General features: G+C 33.9%; 1 protein-coding gene across 1 annotated transcript; it reads left to right on the top strand.

The window, feature by feature from the left end:
* Positions 1-231: 231 nt before the first annotated feature.
* LOC142353880 (uncharacterized) lies at positions 232-9,213 on the top strand. The gene is made up of 4 exons (XM_075406109.1): positions 232-1,351; positions 2,590-2,697; positions 5,629-6,243; positions 7,732-9,213. The coding sequence occupies exons 1-4, from the start codon at positions 784-786 to the stop codon at positions 8,889-8,891; spliced, it is 2,451 nt and encodes an 816-aa protein (XP_075262224.1). The 5' UTR covers positions 232-783; the 3' UTR covers positions 8,892-9,213.
* Positions 9,214-12,850: the final 3,637 nt, after the last annotated feature.

Raw genomic sequence — 12,850 nt, 5'->3', positions numbered from 1 at the left:
CCTTTTTTGGGACTAAACTAAGCAAAGTTTTTGTAACGAATACGACAACTTTCCGGCCGAGAGTTTATATTGAATATTTACTGAAGACCCGATTATTAATCAAGTCGACTATTAGTAAAGTACTTTAATTCAAGCAGTACAAGTCTGGCTGTTTCTTTTCGGACGCCGCTTAACCGGTTAGAATTGTGATTGTAAAAGTACTATTGCCAAACATAGTAGGCGTTCGTGACTAGTAGCTTACAAGTGAGTAGATAAGCGAAAGCTGATTGGATAAGAATTTAATCCGAATGCGATAGTCTCATTCGCGAATTTTTGCCGAATTCGTGCTGCGCTGGAAATAAAGCGGATAGAATTTATTGAAATATTAGTTATTAATTCGAAAGAATTATTTCAATTCATTCTTTTCCTAAATTTTCCTTCATCAAGTTGGATGGATAACTTTAGTTAATATTGTTGTTATAAACTTGTCAAAGTATTTCAATCAATAAACATAACTTGCTCACGTTATTCTTAGCTGCTTGTAATTTTAATAAATTGGTCCCCTTAACTAGTTATTACTAAATCATAACTTAGTTATAAACACTTGCATCCTCTGTTATTGTTAAACCACACTTGGTAATAATTATTTCAGCTGAAACATCATTTCTGCGGTTTTCGAATTCAATTTTCCGTCTGTCAAATTCTGTGACAATTTCTAACTTCGCTAGTAAAGAACATTTTTTGTCTCCACCCCGAGACAAATTATTAAATTTATAAACTTATTAATTATAAACGGTTTATAATATGCTTTTGACCATTGAAAACTGCCCAACTTCTTTTAATTCGGATGTTTTGCCCACTTTTTCCCGCTTGAGTGAACAAAGAAACATAAAAAGCGAGGAAAATTTTGAAGATTTTGCTTATTTTGATTCACAAAACGACTTTTCAAACCCAGTTTACGAAGACAAATTGGGCGACTTTGAACCCTTTTCACCCTACGGGTTGGGCTTGCCTAATTACGGGCTTCATCTTCCGGAATCGTACCCTGGTCGAGGCGGGTTCGTTGGGTCCTGGATTGGGACTTCGGATATGGACCTAAACGACCTTGTCAGAACCGATAACCCCAACATTTGGTGTACCCGGCTACCGCAACACTACAGGAGCAACAAAAGTTTACCCAACACTTTTGCAGTCGTGATTCGGGGCGATTTGGACGCCCCAACCGGAACCCAAATCGTGGTATCGGCTGGCAACAATGACAACCCTAGCGCGGCGCTCCGGAACAACACTGCGGTCGTTTCTGGCGAGATTCCGGGTCTGGGAAAAGTGGCAAAGTTTAGTGATCTGAGATTTGTGGGGCGAAGTGGGAGAGGTAAGGAATTTTTGGGTTATGCCTCAGTCTTGTGTCTAATTTCTGCAAGTTTGCGTGAAAAAATGTAAAACTTAATTTTTCCTTAAAATAATTCTCGAAATTGTTCCCGTTTTTCAAAAGATTGCATTTCTGTCAATCAATTACTCTGATTTATCGACTTTTTTCGTATTAGTGGAATGAAAATTTTAATTTTTTACATAAACGGTATAAAATGACGTTTTTGTTCTTTTTTTTTACAAAAATTAGCTGAAATCGGAAACATGAAGAATTCTGTTTTTCATCATCTCTTATTTGAAGTAATACAAAATCTTTTTCGTATAAATTGAGCAAATAAAAATAAATCTCAATTTGATCGTATATATCATATTTGTTCATAGAACAAATTTACAAATTTATAATATCTTTTTTTTTTCATTTCATATCGGATCAGACATCTTAAATTATTTGAACCTTTTTAACTTTTCCAAAATCATATGATCATTGTCGCCGAGTTCACCGGCAAATTTAACCGCGCGGTCCCTGAACTTTTATAATTATCTGTCGCGGATTCCTTGGAGGGGGGGGGGGTGATTGTTTCCTGAAATTGCGCGCCGGTTGTCTAGACCTCGTCCGACCCAGTTTAATTATTAAAAACCAGTTCTTATTTTATGCTTCCCGTATTTTCCTGGAATTAGGGAAGCGATCTTGTTTCACCTTGAAATTGATGCTGCTAATGAACTCTGGCTTCGCCTTGATTTCTTTTTCATCATTGCCTGAAAATTTTTTGACTGGGTCTAATGTTATGTGAAGTTGTATTAGGCTTATAATATTATATGAAACTTTATAAGTTGCTTGATGGATAGATAATTCGATTAGACATTAACCACGAGTACACGATTAAAGATCTAAAAAGATATCTATTTAAAGAAAAAAAAATTTTTCTTACTTTTTTAAAAAAATGTTTTTGACGTAGTTTAGTTTTTGTTTGTATGCTAACTTTTATTCTGGTTCGCTATCTGCTAAACAAATATACTTTTTGAAAAGTATGAGCCTATTTTAAAAATTCTACAACTGTTAAAAATATAAATACTGTTTTTTTTACATCTTTTTTCGTTTTCCATATTTTTTCCTCTTTTTTGCCTCAAAAGTGACAGGGGAATTTTTGATTATTAATGAAAGAGTTTGAGCGAAATTCTAAGATTTCTCCTGATTTGTCTTGATTGTTTTGACTATTAAGTAGATATTTGTTTTTTTTTCAGGAAAGTACTTCTCAGTGACTATCTCAGTTCTGTGTGAGCCTAGCAAAGTAGTCGCAACTTATCACAGGGCTATCAAAGTGACAGTCGACGGACCTCGAACGTCGCGAAGTAAGTCATTCTTATTCAATTTCTTCCATCAATGCTGGTACCATGTGAAAGTTTCTGACGCAAAAAAGTAGTCACCAAAAAAGAGCAGTGCTGCTCATGAAAAGAACAGTCTGAAATGTGGGGAATGATAAAAAAGGGGCAGCTGAAAACAGGCGGCTGTTAATCCACTGCCGATAAAAAAAAGCCTAATGCTGTTCCGCTGCGATTACGCACAAACCAAATTAATTATAATTAATTTATTACGAATACTGCGATGAAATTATTGAGCCTGCGATGAAATTAAAAAACCCAATTTTCTGGGTCGAAAGTCGTATATTTACCAGTAATGGTCATGATATTTAAAGACCCAATTTGACTGGCTTGTTTGGGCTTTAACTCTTGTTCAACGAATCCGCTAACCAAATAAGTTATAAATCAGTGAGTTCAACAAGATCAACTAATCTCAAAGTAAATATTGCTATGAAATTATTAGATCAACTTCATCATCTAATGGCTCTTTGAGTTGATTCAATATGTGCTTCAATTAAACAAAATTTTGAGAACACAGTACATAAATTAGATCGCTATAATCGCTCTCAGTCGACTGTTCTGTAATTCACGATTCTTATTTTTGTTCTATCAAAGTGAACCCACGTTTTCAGCTCCAATTCATTGGGTTTTCCCTTTATTACCCCCATTACCTTAAATATAACATTTTGGGGGAGCGACTGTAATGGGAAAGAATCATTTCATCTTCAATTTTCTAAATGTTCATTTTACTAACTTTGTTATAATTGTTCCGACATTTTGAACCGACAATTTTGTTGTATATTAAAATTGGAAATTTTGGCTTCATTTGCATAGGAAGAGGGTTCGAACCCCGGTCACAGCTTTTTTTTAGATTTAGTAGGATTAAAATTTTGTTTGTTTTGTCAGAAGATTTAGACATAAGTGTTGATGCTTCAAAATACGGTTAAATATACCCGATTAACACTCAATTTTGTTGATTAGCCACCGACAGATTAACAAATTACAAACTAAGGATTAACAGTTTAATTTATTGGGCAGGGTATCAAATTTGTGACATGATAAGAATAAGCTTGTTTATACTAGGATGCGGTTTTAGTTATAATCTGGTTAATAACTAGATTTATAGATTAACGGAAACAAAAACAACCTCATTTTCGACATTTTGCACAAAATTACAACCCTTGAAAAATAAATACTGCTAACTGATCTTATAAGTGTTTCTTTGGAAGTTAACAGCAGGGTTTTCAGTGACAACTTTAGGCTTTGTAAGCATTCTTTTTCTTGGATGGGTATATAAATAGATATTTGGGCAGCCCTGAGTATTTTGGGTAGAACGAAGTTTCAGCTCGTATTGCGAAACCGAACTTGTATATTTCGCAAAACCATGGCATCTGATTGGTCAATTTTCAAGCCGATCAAAACTTATTGACTAATAAAAGCGAACCCCAAAATTTCCCTTTATAGGAATTTTTCCCCTCTCGTTACCTTTTTCGTATAGCCGAATAAATTGTTATCAATATTTACTAGGCAAGTTATAACCAAGTTTAGTTATGAGTTATAAGTCACCCGATTTTAGCAGATGGTTAAGACTTAACTAGTTATCCGGCACCTGCTATAAACCAAGTTAAAGAAATCTTAACTTGTCACTTTAAGCCAGTTAATAATTGATTAGTTATTAACAAGGTTAAGCCCATTACCTCCAAGGGAAATATCGCCCCACACGGGGGACATTCTACACCAAAATTTTGGGTTATTGCTTACAATAACTGAATTTAATTGGGTTTTGCAACGGCTTAAAATTGTAATTTAATTTGACTGATTGGCCCACAACGAAGTTAGACCGCAGTTTTAACTCCGGTATTGATCTATATTTCCAGTTTGCGAAAGTTTTGACTAGATACGGACAAAAGTAGTCCTGGATTTGTATCGCCTATCAAGTTCTCAAAATTTGATTAGAGCCTGAGTACTCAAAAACACCAAGGTGTCTAATCTCAATCTAATCCTACGGTTTAATACCATTTATATCTAATCTAGTTATGACTTTTGGACCAAAAAAGAGCATTTTATGAGTGTTTTTATTACAATTTGACCACCTAAGTTGTAATTTTGGTTGTCAATGTTAAATGTAGATTGTTGAATAAATAAACGCTTAAGATTTGTATGTTTTTGAAAAAGGATTGCTTGATTGTACAATTTATTGACAAGCGTAGCTGAAGATTTCTGCCATTAAAGTCAACGCTTTCGTTTAACTCAAGAAAAGAAACAACTTTTTAAGCCAAGCCTTTCGTTTATATAATAGTTCTACTAGTTATAATCGCTAGTTATGATTCATAGCTAGTCTAGATCACAAGTAAATATACGCCAACGTAAATTTGGTTAATGAATTCTAATCTAACTTCAGAAAGAACTTGTTAAAGGGTAAACTAACAAGTTATAACCGATTATGATTAATTTCAGTAGAGGAGTGCCTTTGAGTCAGTTGACACTCAAATAACAAACAATCTTAACGTATTCCTTCGTCTTCGTAATTACTTTTCCATATTTTTCCCAGAAGTTGGAAATTCATGGAACCGTGAAAATGGAAAACTTAACTGAATTCAAATAATGGCTCACTAAAAGACGGTTATTCAAATATTGTTTTTTTAAAAATCTTCAATGAGGGTTGAATTTATAGATCTTATTAAGTTCTCTTTTAAACTAGACGTTTTCCATTTTTTTTAAAAAAAATAGTAAACTAAAATTAACCTGAAATACCAAAAATGATTTGAAAAAATATGGTCTATAGAAACTCAGGGTCAAAATTTAACTTTAAATTAACTAATCCCTAATCGACTCATACTATTTAAAAAAAGATAAACAAGCGTTTTCCCACAGTAATCAACAACAAATAAAAAAAATAATCAAGCCCAAATTTGTGTTTAGAAATCAATGCTGGGTGCGGCGGCAGTTCTTCACACGTTATTGGTGCCCCCACCACTACCAGCGATACTTCTATTGTACCCAACTACCCCGCAACCCATACTTTGGGGGGATTTAGCGGCCGGGTTAAACACGTTAGCGGCGGCAGTGAAAGCATAACTAGCGACACAACAACCGGATCTAACTGTTCCAGCTCGCCTTGTGGGTCCAGTAACTGCCAGTCGCCCATTCCAATTGAACCCTGCGCCAGCGGGTTATTCCCTTTAAATCAACAACATTCTCTATTGAACCCTAACGAGTTTAACAACCCGTTCGCCGAGAATTCAGATAGCGGAATAAATTCGACCTCTTGTGGGGCTAACAGACTTGACACAGGAACTTTAGTCCCCTCTGACGTAACAACAGACACATTGTTACGTAATGCCTCGCCTGATTACGCAATTCAGTCACCAAGTTACATAACAGTTGATAATGTTTCTGCGAACGTGAATTCAAATTTGGGCAGTGAAAGTTTGTTCACTTTGCAGCCCGTGCAATCTGTTCACGCGAGGTTTGAGGAAGGAGCTAAATTGGTGGAGCATGTTTCATCCCAATCAGCAGCCACTAGCGGTCATCAAGGTGATTTTTTAGCAATTTTTTCCCTCAAATTTGAGATACGAGAATATGGTTTCATCTATCCGACCCCTTCAACTATTTTTGTTTACATGTTCCGCAAAATAATAGCGGCGTGCTTACAAAATTATGTGTCAAATCCTAAAAAAAAATATTTTTTTCCTTGGATAACTCGGATTTCACTTATTGCTTCCGTTTTAAGACTTGTATAGCTTCTGAATCAATGTGATATGAATTTTACTCAGAGCTATCGTGAATATTTCCCACCTATTTGAAATATTCCTGCTAAAAATCCCGAATTAAAAATTGATATTTGATTGTTTTTATCGTAAAAATCATATCGATTTGAGTGAAATAGATTTGCAAATTTATTTAATTCTCTAGCTAGTCACAGCTGAAATTTGGCATTTTTGAAGTTTATTTACGATTTCCAAGATTTCAAACTGATTCTATTATTTTCTAAGAACTGATTCAAATTGAACAACAATTTTTGTAAAGGACCAATTATACTTTATTGTAAAATTGAGCTAAAGAATAAAAGTTTGAAGCTAATTCAGCTCATTTTCTCAACAGGAAATATTTTTCACTGTTAAAAAGACCTTACTGCCAATTAAGAAATAAGTTCCAGGGTTTTATAACTGAAGTTATTCTTGGACCACAAAAAAGTGCTGAAAAGAGCAGAAGGCGCACACCCACGCATTTTCCAGACATTTTGACCGCGCGCGATTTGTGGAAAAGCCACAGCAAACCGGATACGAGAAACATAAGACGGGAATTTTAGGGGGAGGGAAAAGGATAATTGTGATTGTATAATTGCCTCTTTAGTTATTTACTCCTTATAAAATAATATCTAAATAGTTGTTTGTAAACAAACAAGAGGCATTTTTACTATGCTAGGCGGCGCCGTACAACCGTTATATAAAGGTGGGGGCGGTATTGTCAATTTTTAAACAGATGTTTTTTTCACTCTTAAGGTTAGCTGAAAAAGTTCATTGGAAAACAATAGACAAATAAAAAGAATCAATAAAAAATTTTGTATTTTGTCCTTTTCTGAACTGCAAAAAATGGAGGTGTATTTGTGTAAATAATAAAGTGAATTGTAAATAAAGGAATGCGACAAAATTTCATCTGTTTTGAGTTGGTTTTTCCTTTTTAGGTCAAAATGAATGCGATAAAAGAATTAATTGTTACTCCTTGGTAGCTTGAATTTTGTTTTAGCTTCCCTATAACTTTAAGCGAACAGATGATAGCTTAAAAAACCGAAAATATTTATCAGGAATCATTCTTTTTTATTTATAAATTGGAAAGATCAGCACAGTCCTTTTATTATGTAATATCCCCATTTATTTGTGCTATGTTGAGTTTTTGTTAAATTTTGTTCTTAATTTCACCGTATTTTTTATTTACAAAAGTTGATTTATCAAAACCAACTTTTTCCACTTATACGTCAGATAATATTAAATTTTAGCTCATTAGATTTTGTTTTTTTTTCAGAAGCCGCCAACTGTTTTACCTCGCCCGAAATGTCAACTTTAACTGCTCAATCATGGCCAGGTGATCAACAAATAAAAACAGAAGCTACTTACGAATACCCAACTTGCGGGTCAGTGGGCGCATTTCCGACAACTATTTACAACCCAACTTCTACCCACGATTTTCACCCCCAAATGTTTTCAGCACTACCAAATACAAATAACATCACTTCATCACCTGTGTCTGATTGGCGGCTGTTGCAGCCCACCATTTTCAACCTCTCAGACCCAAAAAGTGCAAATTTTGCATGTTTCGGGCAAAACACAAACAGCAGTAAACAATCGATAAATCAACAAAAACAATTCAGTCAACAAGAGCAATTTGGGCAAGGGTTACAACAGCAGAAATCGTTGCCTTCGGTTCACACATTCCAACAACAAATTACACCGCTTTTTCACGAAACTTCAGTTACTACGAAATGCATATCTTATATACAACCTAATCAGCAAACATTTCAAAATCAGCCTTCTGTAAATCATTTCACCACTTTTTCACCTTATACCAATTTTGGTCACCCAACTCATCATCATCATCAACAACAACAACTTCCCGGTTTTCAGCTTAAAAGTCAGCAAAATCTCCATTTTGGCTCAGCCCCTCAGATTTCAGCTTACGGCGGTCATGATTCGAACATTCAACCTACGCAATTTTGGAACTCGCAGCCAAACACTAAAGTTGACAACCAAGTTTCGAGTGCTTCGGAACCCTATCAGTTTATCGCCCAAAAATCTTCGATTAACGGTAATCGATCTTTTCAATTCGCGGGTTCATATCCCCATTTGATAAACGGCAGTGAAGTGAACTCGAAACAGTCGGAAGTTAACTTTGGGAACCTTGCAACGTCTGGTGCGCCCGCGACCAGTTTTGACTCCCGAAAACTTACCAATTTTATGGACGAAAATGTTTTCACATCTCCAAAACCGATATTTGAAGGCAATAGCCCTTTGGCTGTCCAGAACGATCAAGAAAGTTCAAGTTTGAGTGAAGAAGTCTTGCTTTCTGGAGGTCAAATTGATAATGCGTCTTCGGCGATTGACCTTGACCTAGATATGATTCAACCGACAGTTTTTGGTTCCGAGGAAATAGTTGACGTGAATGATCAATTATGGCGACCTTATTGAGAAACAAAAAATACGACATTCAAGTCAAGTTACTATACACTCCTGTCCGTGTTACAGCTGCTAACGAAAGCTAAGATCAAATTCACACGTCAGCAAAATATTTTTTTTTGGATTGTTTTTCCACGGAAAGATATTGTTTTGCTGAGGATACAATTGAAAAAAACGAAGAACTTGTGCTTAAACTTGCTTCTTACATACAGTGCCTCTAGTCTTAGCCAGTGTATCACTTTTTGCCTGCAGTGTTTTGTTGTCAAGTTAGAACTATTGTCTTAGAGATAGATTAATATTTTGTACATTTTTGTAATAAAATATTCATTATTAATCATCGTTTTTAAAAATTACGTTTGTAAATGCATTGAGGTGGTAATCATATCGCTCAAAGCCATTTTTTCAAAAAAAGGCCAAGTACGCCACAGAACCGGAGAAAAATTAGAAAAGGAAAATTTGCTCTCAATTGACAGCAATTTTCACACAATAACTTAATACATGGTAAAAACACATTCCGCCAAAAAACATGTTGATTTTTTTCCTAATATAAGGGGACGAATTGTAATCGCTTTTCAAAGTCTTCAAGTCCAAAAATTGCAAATTATACTGACAAACCTTTGCCAGTTTTATGGGCATTTTTTGCGTGTAATCTGATGTAATTTTAAACCTGAAACTGCAGTCTTGAAAACTAACCGTTTAGAATTTTGGTACTCACTCTTCGGATCTTCTTAATGATTCCCAGTCCAAAATAACCATAGTCTGTTTGCATCCCAAAATTACTTTTTGGTCCTTGAAAATCACTTGATTTAATAGAATTGATGATAATAAACTCCTGGAACCGATAGACGATAGGATTGATTTATGCTTCCGGCCGTAAAAAAAAATTATGTCAAAAAGATATTCCTGAGTAGGATGAGCGCAAAAATAGTAAAAAACTTGCATTTTTCTTATTCTGCTTACATTATAGTTTAGTTACTGTATCTCTTAAATTAAAAACCTAATTTCTCAAAAAAATTGATTAAGAAACAGTTCTATCCCTCTGTCCATTTCTGCTTGTATGATAAGGATTTTTTTTTTCAAAATCGAAGACGTTAGGCAATTTAGAGCTCTCAAAATAGCATAAATCAGCTTTAAAAAACCAGAAATTGTAATCTTTTGTAATTAATAGAGTTGTTTTGCAACAAACTCTTCTCAATCAGAACTAACAGTTTTATTAATTTCATCACCTTGGAAACGTAAATATACTTTGAAAAATGATGAAATGATTATCAAATCCATTAATTTAATGTTTGACAGAAAAAGCAAACCTTATTTTTTTATTTGTATTCTTTTTAAGTCAGAGCAGATAATTTGTAAGTCAGAGCAGATAATTTGAACTAATCTTCTCTAATATAAAGAAATAAAAAGGAGAGTTTCTGGATTGTCAGAATGGAAACTTTAAAACATATTCTCAGTTTTTTGAAAATGAGAGAACATTTTTCCACTTCGCTGTATTTCGATATTGCTCTTCGAACTCATCTTTTCCACTTTTTTGGGCGTTTCTGTAAATTGAAAAACCCGAAAATTGCAAAAAAACCCATATGAAAAGCAAAAATTTCGTTTGAAGGATAATAAGGATTTTTCTGTTCTTTTTTCCGTTCTCAAAAAACAAGTTAATTATCTTATTTCATTAAAAAATACTCGTACTTAAAAGAAGGAAAGGGTGTAAACATTAAGTTTACTGATAACCAATTTTCTTCTAAGCTACTAAAAAGATTCAACCTTTACATGTTCAAAAACAACTAAAAGCAGAGTTCAAGAATTGTTAGAAGTTTTCAAAAGATACAAAACTAATTAAATTTGAAAATTTAGCAAAAACATTGGTTTTGTTTATGTTCATAAGCAAAACTGTATTCATTGGAGTAACTGTACACATCTCTGGGAAATTTTGAAAAAAAAAACAATGGGCGGTTTATGCTACTGAAACATCAAAATTGACAAAAATTTTCGAAATAATTCACAGTTCATTTCTAATTTTAGTGTCAATTTTACTATTAGTAGCAGTAATTTTTTCCAATGCATATAGGTTATTTTCGGATACTCCCAGTGGTTTCTCTGGCAGAACTTAAAGGTTGGTTCACAACCTTGAAAGTTATGTTGGAACAATCTGTGCTTCGCACAGAATCGCACCAGCCGTCTCGTTATATTGTAAACTAGGTTTGTAAACTCTAACTTGGATAACACTAATGCTCTTTATTTGTCTAGTGTTTTTTACTAGTCGAAACTATTTTGCTAGAAAGTTAAAAATTTGGTTCAGACCAACGATAAAAAGTAAACAAGTTTGTTGTTAAGTTAACTTTGACATTCCGGGCAGATTTCGATTAATTCAGCTTCTGATAATACAGTTTGTTTTGATTATTGTTAAAACACACTTAGGTTTTTGGTTTTTTTTGTTTTTTTTCAAAGTTTTCTGATTTACCAGGTTCTCCCCTGCTGCTTTTTGACATTAATCTGCATATGAAACAAGTAATTTTATTCTGAAAACAAAGATAAGCCGCGTACAGGCCAAAACTGATGTAATTTTTTTTATCATTTGAGAATATCATTTCAGGAAATAAATTAGCCATTTCAAGAAATAAATTAGCAAAGCAGGCAAAAATCCAAAAGTCCAAGCAAAGCAAAAAATCCAAAAATAATTTGAGGCTGCATTCTTCTCGTCAATTGCGTTAAGTTATTTAGCTAAATAGGTAAGACGCAAAGCAATGTTGCAAAAAATATTCAAACGAATGTAACGACGATGCAAAAATTTTTCGGATTGAAAAGTTATAAAATTTTATGATATCAAAAAATTCAGAATTAATTTTCATGAATTTTTTCTAGTAAATTATATGAGCACTCTTTAACATGTAACGTGCAGATATCACAATAAATGACAAAGAAGCAAGAAACTAAATCAAGCAAATTATTTAATTTTTGCTAATTTTTGTGTCAAGTGATTTTAAACAATACTATGGATGAATTTTTTACATATAAATTCTCAATAACCAATTGTTACAATTGTTACAGAAATTTCTTTTTTGAATGTTCTCGGACTTTTTTTGCCCTAACTTTGATTGTTAGGCCTCAATTTGTAAACCAATAAGTGGCTAGAAATCTTTTTATATCCCAAGACACATGACGTTTATGGCCAGCTCAATTTTTCACTTTATTTAATGCAATGAGTTTCTGTTGGTACTGATTCTGTACATAACAACAGAATGACTAGATATATACGACGAAAAACTAAAAACTCAACAACTGTTCAGTCAAAAACATCTGGGAGAGCTCCCTAATTTTTCACTTATCATTTACAAAAACAGGGGCGTAGTATATTAAGCGAAAACTCGATTAGGCGAATGGAATTTTTGTAGCCATTAGGCAAAAGTTCTGAAATAAGGTTTTGCGGAAACTAGGCGAATACCAATTAAAGCACTTTAAGAAGGTTTTGCAACATCCGATCTGTAATATATTGTAATAAAGTGACCATAACATTTGACCTCGAAGAAAAAAAGATAAGAAACAATCAAACTTGACCATTTTTTGAGCAATTATGACTCATTTTTGAGAACTGAATTTTGAGCATTTTTGCAATGTCGTTTAACCCCCAACTCCGCCAATTTTTCGCGCGTTACTTTTCAACCACTACTATCTATTTTAAAACTATTGTCATATCTTTGAAATCAGAAAGTTGGCTGTGATGACACCGACTAAAGCAAAACATTGAAAAAATGATACAATTGCCATGCACTTCTAGCGACTCGTTTGTATTTAAAGACGACTGTCGGGGACACTTGACAACATTACAGCATGAAGTGGATTATGAAGTACATCTTTTAAGTGTTTAAATTATTATTCGCCTAATTTCCACAAATCTTTAGTTCAGGAGTTTCGCCTATTGGCTACAAAATTTTTGTTCGCTTAATCGAGTTTTTGCCTAATATCTAATCCCCCCC

This window comes from Convolutriloba macropyga, chromosome 15 (assembly GCF_964194025.1).
Source record: "Convolutriloba macropyga chromosome 15, txConMacr16.3, whole genome shotgun sequence".
Taxonomy (NCBI): Eukaryota; Metazoa; Xenacoelomorpha; order Acoela; family Convolutidae; genus Convolutriloba; species Convolutriloba macropyga.
The sequence above is the reverse complement of the archived record's forward strand: the minus strand, read 5'-3'. Positions and strand labels throughout refer to the sequence as shown.